Source organism: Jaculus jaculus, chromosome 15 (assembly GCF_020740685.1).
Source record: "Jaculus jaculus isolate mJacJac1 chromosome 15, mJacJac1.mat.Y.cur, whole genome shotgun sequence".
Lineage (NCBI taxonomy): Eukaryota > Metazoa > Chordata > Mammalia > Rodentia > Dipodidae > Jaculus > Jaculus jaculus.
Genome location: NC_059116.1, coordinates 59920320 through 59934349, shown reverse-complemented (window position 1 = coordinate 59934349; position 14030 = coordinate 59920320). Strand labels below are relative to the sequence as shown.

General features: G+C 38.3%; 1 protein-coding gene and 1 pseudogene across 1 annotated transcript in view; one reads left to right on the top strand and one right to left on the bottom strand.

Moving 5' to 3' along the window:
* Positions 1–14030, top strand: part of Malrd1 (MAM and LDL receptor class A domain containing 1) — a 771085-nt gene that overhangs the window by 396029 nt on the left and 361026 nt on the right. The window contains exon 28 of the mRNA XM_045134762.1: positions 1148–1305. Within this exon, the coding sequence (XP_044990697.1) occupies positions 1148–1305 (158 nt within the window). The remainder of the gene's footprint in view (positions 1–1147; positions 1306–14030) is intronic.
* LOC101596073 lies at positions 1607–12442 on the bottom strand (annotated as a pseudogene).

Sequence of the window (14030 nt, the reverse complement as noted above, 5' to 3'; positions counted from 1 at the left end):
CTTCTTACTGGGCAGGCTTATATCTGTTAGGGTCCACACCAGTAACACCATCTTTATCTTCACCCAATTCTTATTTACAAAAAAGGTCATATACATAAGAACTAGCAAGTTGTGATCAGCATAACATTTTTTTTTCTCCTGGGTGATACAAATCAATGAACAATAGTAGGCCAACAAAATCTAATCTTAATCCAACTTCAGTGACTAGAAGATGCCTGATTACACACACACTTCTATGAAGTGGCACACGAGTGTTTGTAATCAATGGCCATGGATTTGGACACTCTTGATCATTAGGAAATCACTTACTTTTTCTTCAGAATCTCGGTTTCATCATTTGTCGAATGCAAGTATTGAAATTTGCCCTGTGTCTTAAGAGTGGTTTTAGGGATCAAACGAGATGGTAGATAACAAGGAAACACAGTTGGAAACTTGTTAGGTGCTATCAAAGTGAATTGTGCATACCACAGATGTTAAGTGCATTGGGCATGGATACTTGAGAAGTAAGCAGCTTGAAGTCAATCTCAGTGTGGACCAAAAGGATATTATGTGGATCAAAGAGGGAACTGAACTCTTGGATGGTACAGAACAGGAAAAGATGTCTAAATATTGAGATTCACTTGGCTGTATAAAACAAGTCTAAGTGAGTCAGACTCACAAAGCCAAAAAAATTTTAAAAAATCTAAATACTCTTCAAATATACATACATAATTTTTTGTGTATTTTTATATTAAAGAATAAAAAATAGCTCTCTCTCATGTTGCAAAACCTCTTACTTACATATTTAATAGGTGTCTGCTTCCTAATTTTGATCTCTTGGGAAAGCATTGCAACATTTTATCATAACTGGATAGTTTATGGAGTCCATTAAAAGATTCCTCTAATGATCTTGCTGATTTGATAGCATAAATATCCTGTCAGACCAGTTTGTCTGCTTACTGCAAAGCACTTTACTAAAAGCACAGCCATTTGGAAATTGTTCTTTCAGGGAACAAGAGACAGGCTATTATATTCATTCTGTTTCAAATGAAAATGCCTTTTGGCAGCTTAGATCATATGAAATATAACAAAAATCCCTATGGTGGAAAAGCTGAAATAATCCCCTCGTTATTATTTTGGTCCTACTTCATCTCAGACTTGTTCCTAGGTCACTTCATGTATCTGGAAGCTACTCCCGTGGGTCTTCGGGGTGACAAAGCACACTTCAAGAGTGCCGTGTGGCGAGAATCCAGCGCTGCATGCACCATGAGCTTCTGGTATTTCATATCTGCAAAAGCCACAGGGTCCATTCAGATTCTCATTAAGGTAGGACCTGGGCTCAGGATGTCTGTGAGTTCTTTCTTTTCTCTCTTTCTTTTTTTTTTTTAATCAGTAATTCAATTTTATTAACATATAAGCCTTTAGTCCTTCCCCCCAAACAAGGGCCACTTTGTAAAATTTGGCCATTTAACTTTTTTTTTTTTTTTTTTAAATTCCATCAATGCTTCTCTTGCTGACTATAGATACCAAGGTTGCTTGGTAGTATTCAGACATCACAGTCATGGTACTTTTCCTGATTGGCTTGTGGTCTTTGATAATGGTCAGGAGTTAGGTATGCAAGATGCTGTCAAAACTGAAAGACTGCAATTATGCCCTCGTCATCCTCAGGACTGTTGGTGAGCTGTGCATATTTTCTCCAAATAACCTTGCCTCCTTGTGTCACGAGGCCCAACTCAGTCACATTCACTTCAATAACTGTACCTTGGGCAATTAGACCTAAAGTTGGATATATTGGTAATGAAAGATTCTTTTCCATAGCAAGTATTGGCAGAAAAAAAGGTGGCTTTCAGCTCAGGATGTGCTACATAGGCCTTCTTGAAACATAAGCCCATTGGCCTAATGAACCTTTCATATTCAGGAGGTTTTCTCATAAAGTCATTGCCAATAAAGGAGACTTTAGTAATGATCCTCTTTCATGCCTTCTTTATTTCTTTTTTCTGTTCGAATACCTTTAATACTTCTGTTTCTACCAGGGCACAAATTTTGGGCAGAGGGGCTCCCATTTTTCCACTTTCTCTTTTTATTTTATTTTATCTTTTATTGACAACTTCTATACTTATAAATGATAAGCCATGAGAATTCCCTCCCCTCACCCCCACTTTCCCCTTCACAACTCTGCTCTCCTTCATATGCCCTCCCTCTCTCTGTTAGTCTCTCTTTTATTTGGTGTCATCATCTTTTTTTCCTATTATGAGGGTCTTGTGTAGGTATTGCTAGACACTGTGAGGTCATGGATATCAAGGCCAATTTCTGTCTGAATAGTTGCATTGTAAGGAGTGGTACACTTCTTTTGACCCTTACATTCTTTCCGCCACCTCTTCCGCAATGGACTCTGAGCCCTGTAAGGTATGATAGAGATGTTTCAATGCTGGACACTCCTTTATCCCCTTTTCTCAGCACTATGTTGACTTTTGGGTCATCCCAGGGGTTACGGCAATCTGAAGAGAGAAGCTTCTCTAACCAGAAGTGAGAATAGCATTAATATATGAAGATGAACATTAAGTATAGTGCTGTCAGGACAGTTTGATGAAAATAATATATACATTTAGCCAGAGAAGAGCAGGCTTTACAACCCTAAGGCTCATAATATCCTCTGCAATAGGCTTTTGGTTAGGTCTTCAGTACTAGGCATGCATTCCCTCCCATAGAGTGGGCCTCCAGTCCAATTACAGAGCAGTTGTTTTCCCCCAGAGCAGACATGTCAATAATGCACTCATTTGGTCATTTGGCCTGTCTCGCCAAACTTGAGGCTTCTAGTTTTCACCACTGAAAACTTCTGTCTCCCATAGGCTGCATGTAGTGCAGCTTTTTCCAGCTTTCAGCTGGCTGATCTACAGGGAGATTTTCAGCTCAGCAACAGCTTGATTTCTTAGTGACCTTGCCTCCCAGGCATGTGAAGTCTTCAGTAACAGGGTCTTACCATCTATTACTTCTGGGATACCAAGAGCCTTGTCAACAGCCTGTAATGTTTTGGAGGCAACAGGGACCTCTGTGGCAAACAACTCACTGGAATGCATCCCATCCCTGCACTGAAAATTTTCTAGAAGCAATATAGGGCTTCTGAATATGTCATTATCCAAAATAGTAGGCTTTCATATGTCTTATTCAGAATATCTTGAATTTTGATTGACCCTCCCCCCAGCCTTCTATTACTCTTTTCCCCTGGCCTCATTTAGGCCTTTCCACTCCCTGTATCCTGCTCTTCTACTTACATATATACAATATCATCTCCTAAAGTCCTTCCTTCTCCTCCCTCCCTTACAGCTTTTTTCTAGCTTACTGGACTCTGTTACTGATTTTTGGTTCCAGCTCAAACATAAGTCTAAACATTTGTAGCTAGAGAGAGGACATATGATGTTTGGTTGTCTGGGCCTAAGTTACCTGACTTAGCATAATCCTTTTCACACCCATCCATTTCCCTTCAAATTTCATTTTCCTTTACCAGTGAATAGAACTCCATTGTGTAAATGGACCATATCTTTATTATCCATTTGCCTCTTGAGGGACATCTAGGCTGGTTCCATTTCCTAGCTATTGTGAATAGAGATAGATGTGCATGTATCTCTAAGGTAGTGAGAAGAGTCATTAGGATATATGCCTAGGAGTGCTATAGCTGGTAACTCTATTTTCAGCTATCTCAAGAACCTCTACACTACTTTCCACAATAGCTGTACCAGACTGCATTCCCAACAACAGTGTAGAAGGGTTCCCCTTTGACCACATGTTCGCCAACATTCAGTGTCATTTATTTTCTTGATGATGGCCATTAGGAAAGATATGAGATGGGATATCAGTGTAATTTTAATTCACATTTCCCTGATGGCTAAGGATGGAGAATAGGTTTTTAGATGTTTAAATCCCATCTGTATTTCATCCTTTGAGAACTCTCTATTTAGTTCTATAGCCCATTTTTTAATTGGGTAGTTTGATTTCATATTGTATTGTTTTTTAGTTCTTTTTATATTCTGGATATTCACCCTCTGTCAGATGTATAGGTGACAAAGATTTTCTCCCGTTATGTAGGTTATCTCATCCTCTATCCACAGTGTCCTTTGCTGTTCAAAAGCTTTGTAATTTCATGAGATCCCAGTGGTTGATTAGTGGTTTTATTTCCTGAGCAACTGCGGTTATATTCAGAAAGTCTTTGCCTATGCCAATATGTGGAAGGGTTTTTCCTACCTTTTCCAATAGTAGTTACAAAGTTTCAGGTCTGATATGAAGGTCTGTGATCCATTTAAACTTGGTTCTTGTGCATGGAGAGATAAGGATCTATTTTCATTCTCCTATAGATAAATATCCAGTTTTCCCAGCACCATGCTTTAATAAGGCTGCCTTTCCTCCAATGAATGCTTTTTGCATTTTTGTCGAAATTCAAATGGCTGTAGCAGCCTGGATTTACATCTGGGTCCTCTATTATGTTTCATTGATCTACATGTCTGTCTTTGTGCCATTACCATCCTGTTTTTGTTACTATGGCCTTTTAATATAGCTTAAAATCAGGTATGGTGATATGGCCAGCCTTATATTTCTTGCTGAAAATTGTTTTTGATATTCAAGGGGATTTTTGTGTGTATGTGCTTCCAAATGAATTTTAGATTTTTTTTTTTCTACTTCAGTGAAGAATTCCATTGGAAATTTAATGGGGATTACATTAAATGTGTAGATTGCTTTTAATAAGATTGACATTTTCACAATGTTGGTTCTTCTAATCCATGAACATGGGATGTCTTTACATTTCCTAGTGTCTTCTGCAATTTCTCACTTTCTAAGTTAAGTCTATTCCAAGGTATATTTTTTTGAGGCAATTGTGAATGGAAGAGATTCCCTAATTCCATCCTCCTCATGTTTGTTGTTAGTATATAGGAAAGCTACTGATTTCTCTGTGTTTATTTTGTATTTTGCTACATTGCTAAAAGCATTTATCAGCCCTAACTGTTTGCTGGTAAAGTCTTTAGGGTCTTTTATGTATAGAATCATATCATCTACAAATAATGATAATTTTATCTCTTCCTCTCCAAATTGTATCCCTTTTATGAGTGTCTCTTGCCTTATTGCTATAGCTAGGATTTCCAGTACTATGTTGAATAAAAGTGGCAACAGTGGAAACCTTTGTCTTGTTCCTGCTTTAGTAGAAAAGTTTCAAGTTTTTCCCCATTTAGTATTATGTTGGCTGTATGTTTGCCATAAATACATTTTATTGTGTAGAGATAAGTTCCTTCCAATCCCAGTTTCTGTAGTCCTTTTACTATGAAGGAATGTTGGATTTTGTCAAATGCCTTTTCTGCATCTATTGAGATGATCATGTGATTTTTGTTCTTCAGTCCATTTATTATATTTATTGATTTGCATATGTTGAATCATCTCTGCATCTCTGGGATAAAGCCTACTTGGGGTGAATAATCTTTCTGATATATTCTTGTGTTCTGTTTGCCAATATTTTGTTCAGACTATTTGAATCTATGTTAATGAGGGAGATTGGCCTATAATTTTCTTTTATTGTTCTGTATTTATCTAGGTTCAGTATCATGGTGATGCTGACTTCATAGAATTCTTTCCTTTTCTACTTTATGAAAATTTTTGAAATGCAGTGGTATTAGTTCTTCCATAAATGTCTGGTAAAATTCACCAGTGAATCCATCTGGACCTGGCCTTTTTTTAGTTGGGAGACTTTTTATAACTACTTGGGCCTCCATTGTTCTTATATGTCTGTTTAAGTAGATTATCTCATCTTGATTTAATCTTGGTAGGTCATATGAATCAAGGAAATCATTCATTTCTTTCAGATTTTCAAACATACAGGTGTATATTCTGTATGTCCTTATAATTTTCTAAATTTTTTTGGTGTCTGTTGTAATGATGCCTTTTTCATCTCTCTAATTTTATTAATTTTTGTCTCTCTTCTCTTTTTTATGGTCAGATTTGCTAAGGAATCATCAATGTTGTTATCCTTTCAAAGAACCAACTCTTTGTTTCATTGATTCTTTGGATGTTTTTGCTTTTATTTCATTAATTTCTTCCCCAATTTTTGTCATTTCTTCCTGTCCACTGATTTTTGTCTTGCTGTTTTCTTCTTTTTCCACAGTATTAAGGTAAGGCGGTAAATTGTTTACATGTGATCTCTACAATTTCTTTTTTTTTTTTAAATATATTTTTATTTATTTATTTATTATTTATTTATTTGAGAGCGACAGACACAGAGAGAAAGACACATAGAGGGAGAGAGAGAGAATGGGCGCGTCAGGGCTTCCAGCCTCTGCAAACGAACTCCAGACGTGTGCGCCCCCTTGTGCATCTGGCTAACGTGGGACCTGGGGAACCTAGCCTCGAACCGGGGTCCTTAGGCTTCACAGGCAAGCACTTAACCGCTAAGCCATCTCTCCAGCCCTCTACAATTTCTTAATATAGGAACTTAGAGCTATAAATTTCTCTCTTAGGACTGCCTTCATTGTGTTCCACAGGTTTTGGTATGTTGTATTCTCATCATCATTTGATTCTATTAATTTATTGATTTTCTTTAATGACTCATGCATCATTCAATAGTGTACTATTTGATCTTCATGAATTTCTATACACTCTGTAGTTTTTCTTGTTGCTGATTTGTAGTTATCCTATTGTGGTCAGATAGAGTACAAGTAACTATTTCAATTTTCCTGTATTTGTTTTGTTCCTTAATATATGGTCTTTTTTGGAGAATGTTCCATGTGCTGCTGAGAAAAATGTATATTCTGCAGTATTTGGAAGGAATATTTTGAAAATATTTGTTAGGTCCATTTGTTTCAAGACAGTATTTAGTCCATATGTCTCTCTGTTTATTTTTGCCAGGATAACCTGTCAATTGATGAGAGTGGGGTATTGAAGTCACCCACAATTGCATTTGGTGTTTTCTGTGACCTTAAGCCTAATGGTGTTTGTTTGATGAAACTGGGAGCCGCCACATTAGGCATATGTACATTTAGTATTACATTGTCCTCCTGTTGGAGTGTATTCTCATTATCATTTGATGATGTAAAGTGTAAAGTGACCTTCTTTATCTTTCCTCATCAATGTTGGTTTGAAGTCTATCCTGTCAGATATTAAGATAGCAACCCTTGCTTATTTCCTAGTCTTATTTGCTTGAAATATTGTCTTCTATCTTTTCATCCTAAGGCAATGTCTATCTTTCATTGAGAGATGAGTTTCCTAGAGGCAAGAAATGGCAGGATCCTGCCTTGTAATCCAATCTGCAAGCCTGTGTCATTTGATTGGTGTATTGAGGGCATTGATATTAAGATATATTATTATTGAAAGGTATGCATTTATTCTCGCCATTCTTCTTATTTTGTAGTGTGTCCTGTATTCCCTTTACTTGTTTGTTTTCACTGTTATTTGAGTGTGGTTTATTTTTTTCCTATTTCAGCCTGTGTGTGTTTTGCTTTCTCTTCAGTATTAAGAATTCCTTCAAGTATTTTTGTAGAGCTGGTATAGTTGTCATAAATTCCTTTACCCTGTTTTTGTTGTGGAATGCCCTTATTTCTCCATAAATTTAGGGAGATAGCTTTGCAGGATAAAGTAATCTTGGTTGACAGTTGTTATCAATCTGAACTTGGAATACATCATTCCAAGCCCTTCTGAAATCTGCAGGTTTTTTTTTTTTTTTTTTAATGGGCTTGCCTTTGTAGGTGACTTGCTTCTTCTCTCTAACTGCTTTCAATATATTTTCTTTGTTTTGTTTGTTCAGTAGTTTAATTATAACATGGCAAATAGAGGTTCTTTCCAAATTTTGTCTGTTTGGTGTTCCAAAAACTTCTTGTAACTTCATTGGTATTTCTGTCCCAATTTGAGGAAATTTTTCTTCTATGATTTTGTTTAAAACAGCTACTAAGCCTCAGGATTGAAATTCTTCTCTTACTGTTATGCCCTGAATTCTTATGTTTGATCTTCTCATAGTGTCCCAGATATCTTGAAATTCCCATCCACACCTTGCTATTAGCTTGTCTTTCTCTTTAATAGACTATATTAGGTCTTATTAGACTATATTAGGTCCTAGTCTTCTAGTTTAGATATTCTGTTCTGTCCTCATCATGCTACTGGTGAGACTTTCCACAGAGTTTTTTTTATTTCATTGATTGTATTCTTCAGAGCCAGGATTTCAGCCTGGTTTTTCTTCAGTATTCCTATTTCTGTACTCATGTCTTGTAATGTCCTCTATTTCATTAAGCTGGTTTCCTGTGTTCTCTTTCAGAAGTTTGTTTTCTTCTTTAATTCCTTTGTGTGTGTGTGTGTGTGTGTGTGTGTGTGTGTGTGTGTGTGTGTTTGACACCTTCATTTCTTCTCTGATTTCTTTGAGAACAGATGCCAACATTTCCTCAAATCTTGTCAGGCATTTCATCTAAAACAGTCTCATTGGTGATCATTTCTGATGGGTTTATAGCTTTTGGTGGGACTGCATTGTCATGATTCTTTGAGTTTTTTTGTATTATATTTTAGCGACTTTTGCATCTTGAATTGATTTGATGCTTGGGTTGTCTACTTATCTGCAATGTTTCCAGACATGGCAATCCATCTCTATATTCCCACAGGATATGAGTTTAGCTCTTGTCCCCCCAGTCAAGCCACAGGAGTAATCCTAGGTGTTTAGTTTGCTTGCTAACAAGTATTCTAGTGGACTGGGTGGAATAATTTACTGGTAAATTCTAAACTTCAACCAAGTAACATACACAATCAATGAAAACCAACACAAAAGTATGCAATTTTGGGGATTAAAACAAACAGATAATCGTATAAGGCCCAAATCCTTAAGGGTGTGTTTTGTTCTACACCCTTAATCTTGTCAGCTGGGAAGTAGAGATTTCTGTACTTGCTTGGGTTTCAGGTCAATGTGAATCTGGATTAGATCCTGCCCCCAATAATGACAGAAGCAAAAAACAAAGGCCCCATATATATATGTGAAAGCATCAAAGGCAACCAAATTCAACCCAAAATACAGGTTATTTGAAAATGGTAAAACCACCCAAGAATTTATACCCCATAACCTACCTGCCCTGACAAGGAAAGAGAGATTATCTCTTGCAGGATTGTGTATCTGTTTTTTTTTTTTTTTTTTTTTGGTTTTTCGAGGTAGGGTCTCACTCTGGTCCAGGCTGACCTGGAATTAACTCTGTCATCTCAGGGTGGCCTCAAACTCATGGCAATCCACCTACCTCTGCCTCCCGAGTGCTGGGATTAAAGGCGTGTGCCACCACGCCAGGCTTTTTGTTTGTTTTTTGACAGTCAGCCTCATTACGTTTTGGGGTGGCTTCCAATCTCACCAGTGCTGAGTGCCCGCCTCGATCCCACCGTGTTGTGCTGGGCAGCTGCTCCTCTGATCCGCTCTGCTGGCTGCGCTGCCACTGGCGGGTGAATGCTGGAGGTTTGCAGTTCTGGTGGTGGGGGATGGGAGAGTGCAGACTTCTGGAGTTGCTTGCGCTCTCAGCAGCTCCTTATTTGACCTCAGCTGTCTTTCCTTCAGATTTCTTAACTTTGCAAGAAGGCTGATGGAGTTGAAAAATCTGTTGCTTGGTCTCTTCTGCTGATGTCGCCTGGTGTACCTGGTAGGTCTGCACCAGTTGGGCAGGTGGATAGTGGGCATGATTGCCTCAGTGGGACTCTGTCCATTTTCCTCCTTTCTGATGGGTCTTGGTCTCTCTGTCTTCTCTGTTGTGTCTAGGAATAACCTATACACCTTCACTTTTCTGAATAAGAGTGTATTTTGCCGGGGTTTTGCTTAAATCCATCCCTAGGCTGGTTTGGGAGGCTCCTAAGCCACCATCTTACCGGGAAGGTTTGGTGCTCATTTTGATATCTCCTATGTATGTATGTGATTCAATGGGCCATTCTTTCTACCCAACCCTGGTATTTATAGTTAATAAACTGCTCACCAGCCTTGCAGCAGCATCACAGTGAGGATGACTAATCTCTTATAAAGATCACCTCACTGAAAAGTAATTGTAGCAAACAGAGTAAGCATTGCAATTTAATTGATGGAACAGATGAGTCTCAAAGATGGTTATGATTGTGTTGGAAAGTATTATAAGTTTATAGAAGGAAAACCCCTTAAAATGAGAAAGAAAGAAAAAAATCTTGTCATGGATATAGATATTCTAAATGTTTAAAATACAAACATTATCTGTAAAGACATAGAAATTTAATTAATTGGTTCTCAGATTTTTGATACAATGCAGTTCTGGATGCAACAGTTCCATCTATGAATTTTCAGTGGACAAATGTAACCAGGAAGAGTTACTGGCTCATGATGTCTTAATCTATGTGAGCCACAGCACTGTTCTTCATTTCCCAGTTTGTGTGGTACTTACAAACCCACCTACAATACCTGTGTAGACATTGAACTGGGATCGCGACTCCCAGTACATGAGACCATGCACAAGTGTGCTGACGGTGCGAGTCCATGCGACTTCAGCACGCAGACTGGTCAGCTTCAGTGGCTTTGCCTTGGGGGCTTTCTTCCTACCTCTACTATCTGCTCCTCACGGCACAGAGGCACGTTATCTGTAGGGGCTTCCAATTCTTAAATGTTAGATGCCAAGAAAGCTTTTGCATATAAAAACTATTCCTAGGTCTTTAGATGTAGCTCAGTTGGAAGAGTGCTCACCTTGTATGATTACACTAACTATGATCCTCAGCACCAAATAAACTAGATGTGGTGGCATACACATGTCATCCCAGAAATACTTGAAAGTGGAGGAAGAGAACTAAGAGTCACAGCCATCCTCAGCTATGTAGAATGTTTAAGGCTAGCCAGATTACATGTGGGCCTGTCTCAAACATAATTAAATGAGGGGTTGGGGAGGTGACCTAGCACTTAAGGCACTTGCCTGCAAAGCCCAAGTACCCATGTTTGACTCTCCAAGTCCCATGTAAGCCAGATGCACATAATGACTCAACCACACAAGGTTGCACATGTGCACTAGGTGGCTTAGTCTGGAGTTGAATTGCAGTGTTTGGAGTGCCTGGCATGACAATTCTCTCCCTCTCTCTCTCTGTCTTGCTCTCATAAAAAGGCAAGTCTATTTGGCCTGCCTCAAAAAGGAAAGAAAGACAGAAAGAAAAAAAAGAAAAAGAAAGGATGAAAATGGAGTTTCAAATGAGAAAGTGGGGAAATTACCAGGAGTTATATCTATAATTATGAAAGTTGTCAATAAAAAAAATTAAATTAGAAATTAAGAAAGAAAGAAAAAGGAGGAATAAAGAAATATTCCTAAGGAGAGAAGATGCTGTTATTTCCTTTCATTTTCCTATATTTCTTTTGACATGTATTCTACATGCATAGTATTACATATGGTATACTGTTTTGATACATAAATATATTATAAAATAAGGAAACTAATATTAGTCATACAAATACTGCTTAATAGAAAATGGTAAAGCCAGCCAAGAATATGTGACCCATAACCTGCCCTGACATGGAAAGAGAGATTAGCACTTCCAGTGCAGGCCTGTGTACCTGCATTTTTGTCAGCTGGACTCACTACCTTTGGGGTGGCTTCAAATCTCACCAATGCTCAGAGCCCACGTCGATTCCTGCACGCTGTGCTGTGAAGCTGCTGTTCTGATCAGCTGTCCTCCTGCTGGGGGCTGAGTGTGTTCTCTGGAGGGTCACGGTGTTATTGCTTGGGGGATGGGAAGGTTCAAGAAGCCTGGAGTTATACTGGAACTGCTCATCTGGTCCCACTTGTGTCCCCTTCAGCAGCTCCTCTACTATCTCCGCTTTAGGTTTCTTGACCTTGTAAAGAGGCTGATGAGGTTGGAAAATGCTCTTGTTTGGTCTCTACTCCTGCACAAGGGCAGCAGGTGGGCATCAGATTTGTACAGGTCTGCACAGATACGGTCCAGGTGTGGGTCTGCAAGCTCTTTGGTGGGATTCTGGCTGATTTCCTCTTTCTGATAGATCTTGGTCTCTCCTGTTTCTCCACTTTTGCTGAAAAAACCTATACTCCTTCACTTTTCAAAGAGTGTACTTTGCTGTGGTTTTGCTCAAATCCCTCGTTAGGCTGGATTGGCGTGACTCCTATGCAACCATCTTACCTAGAAGTCTTTTCTTTTTTGTTTAATCATGTTAGAAAGTACTTTTGCTCTGGACTGTCTTTCTCTGTCCAGCAGATGGGCAGGGACATCTCCCTGTGGAGTGTTTTCATCAATCTTTTGTTTGGTGTTTTTGTTTTCATGCATTTTGATAGTATTCTTCATTGTATTTTCTCAGCATGGCACTGTTTATGGTAGAGCTTACCGTTCAGACCGATCTTTTTTTTTTTTTTAATTCTTCTGTGAGCATTCATGAGCCTCACAACTTTCTTTTGTCCTCCCTCCCTCTCTCCCTCCCTCCCTCCCTTCCTTCCTTCCTTCCTTTCTTTCTATTTTTCTCATGCTAATCCAAATGGTATTCATGGTGTTTAAGGTGTCATCAATCTATTCATTTCATTTTGTGGCACGGTGAAGGTGTAGAGCTGCACGGGGCAAACTGTCACCTTTTGGGTTCAGAGACCCGTGAGCTGAAACAGGAAAGGGAAGGCCATGGCTGTGTGTGCTGTGAGGCTTCTGCCTAGAGGACAGAGATCTGACTTGGCCAGAGGGTATTTCATTTCCTCCCAAGGAGATCTGTGAGGTTTGGTAAGCTGGGACGGGACATACCTTGGAATTTAGTATCATACCCTGGGTTTTTTACTGAATTCTATAGCTTTATTTTCTAATAATAAATGTAAGTTCCCTTTTTAGTTTGGTTTCACTCCATGCCTTGTTTAAGGAAAGGCAATGGGTCATACATTTGAAAGGAGAGTGGCAATCCATGTTTCTTATATTGGAGTAATCATTCAGGGTCCTAATGAAGGACATTGTAACTGTAAGCACACCTTACAAAGGACTGAGCCACTTGGGAGAATGATCAAAGTATAATTACATTGAACTGCTTGTTAAATGTGACATGCTAATGCATTTTCCTACTGACCATTAATTGGATGTTTCCATCAGAGGTTTTAATTTATTATAATGAAGTAACAGTGTTCAGGGAACAAAATAAATTAAATAGTAATAGTAATGAGAACTGTTTCAATACCTTTATACTTCAGCAAGTAAAAACACCAATCAAAAGGAGGTGTGTGTGTGTATGTGTGTGTTTAAGAAGCTTGTTAAAATTCATAAAAGAGCTTGTTCTAGAGGCCACTGTGGTTTTCTCACACCTGAGACTTGCTGAAGTGTCCCTGCACTGGTGGGAAATCTCTGACCCGAATAACAAAGAGGACATGTATCTGAGCAGCTTATGGCTGTGGACTTCACGTTTTACTGGAACCCTGCACTGACTTTGTAGCTTATAACTGTGCTCTAGGTGGTACAAAAGGCCAGCTAGAAAGGTAGTGCAGCAAACACCACAGTGATTCATTCTTGTATTTAAATATGGAAAATTTCTAAAATATGACACTTACATTCTCACGGCAGCATTTCTCTAGTGCACTGCTAAATGGCATAGTTGATTATATGATGTATAGCATGTGAAGGATTCAGTACTGTCTGTGAGTTTTGCTTTTATTATTTGCTTGACTGATACTTACATTTCAACTACCTTACAGAAACAAACTATATAATAAAAAATGTAAAATTAAACTGTTTTGAGATACCAGACTTCTTATAAAGACCTTATACAACTCCTGTGGCTCTTCCAGTTTATTCCTATGTATATTTAATAGTATTTTAAGGATATGTCTTCCTACTGTAAGAAACAAACAAAATACACACATTCTTATTATAAAATATGTATTATTCTTGGGCTGATGTCATAACTCAGTGATTGAGCACTTGTTTGCTGTTCACAAAGTCTGGGTTTGACATAGAAACTTCAAGTAAATGAATGAATGCTTATTCTTGCGTATCACATGGGTGTGAAGGAAATCTTTTATATTAGATTTTTGTTCATTAACTTTGGAAAATAATTTCATTTTGATGAGTAATATGAAGTGTGTTTGTGA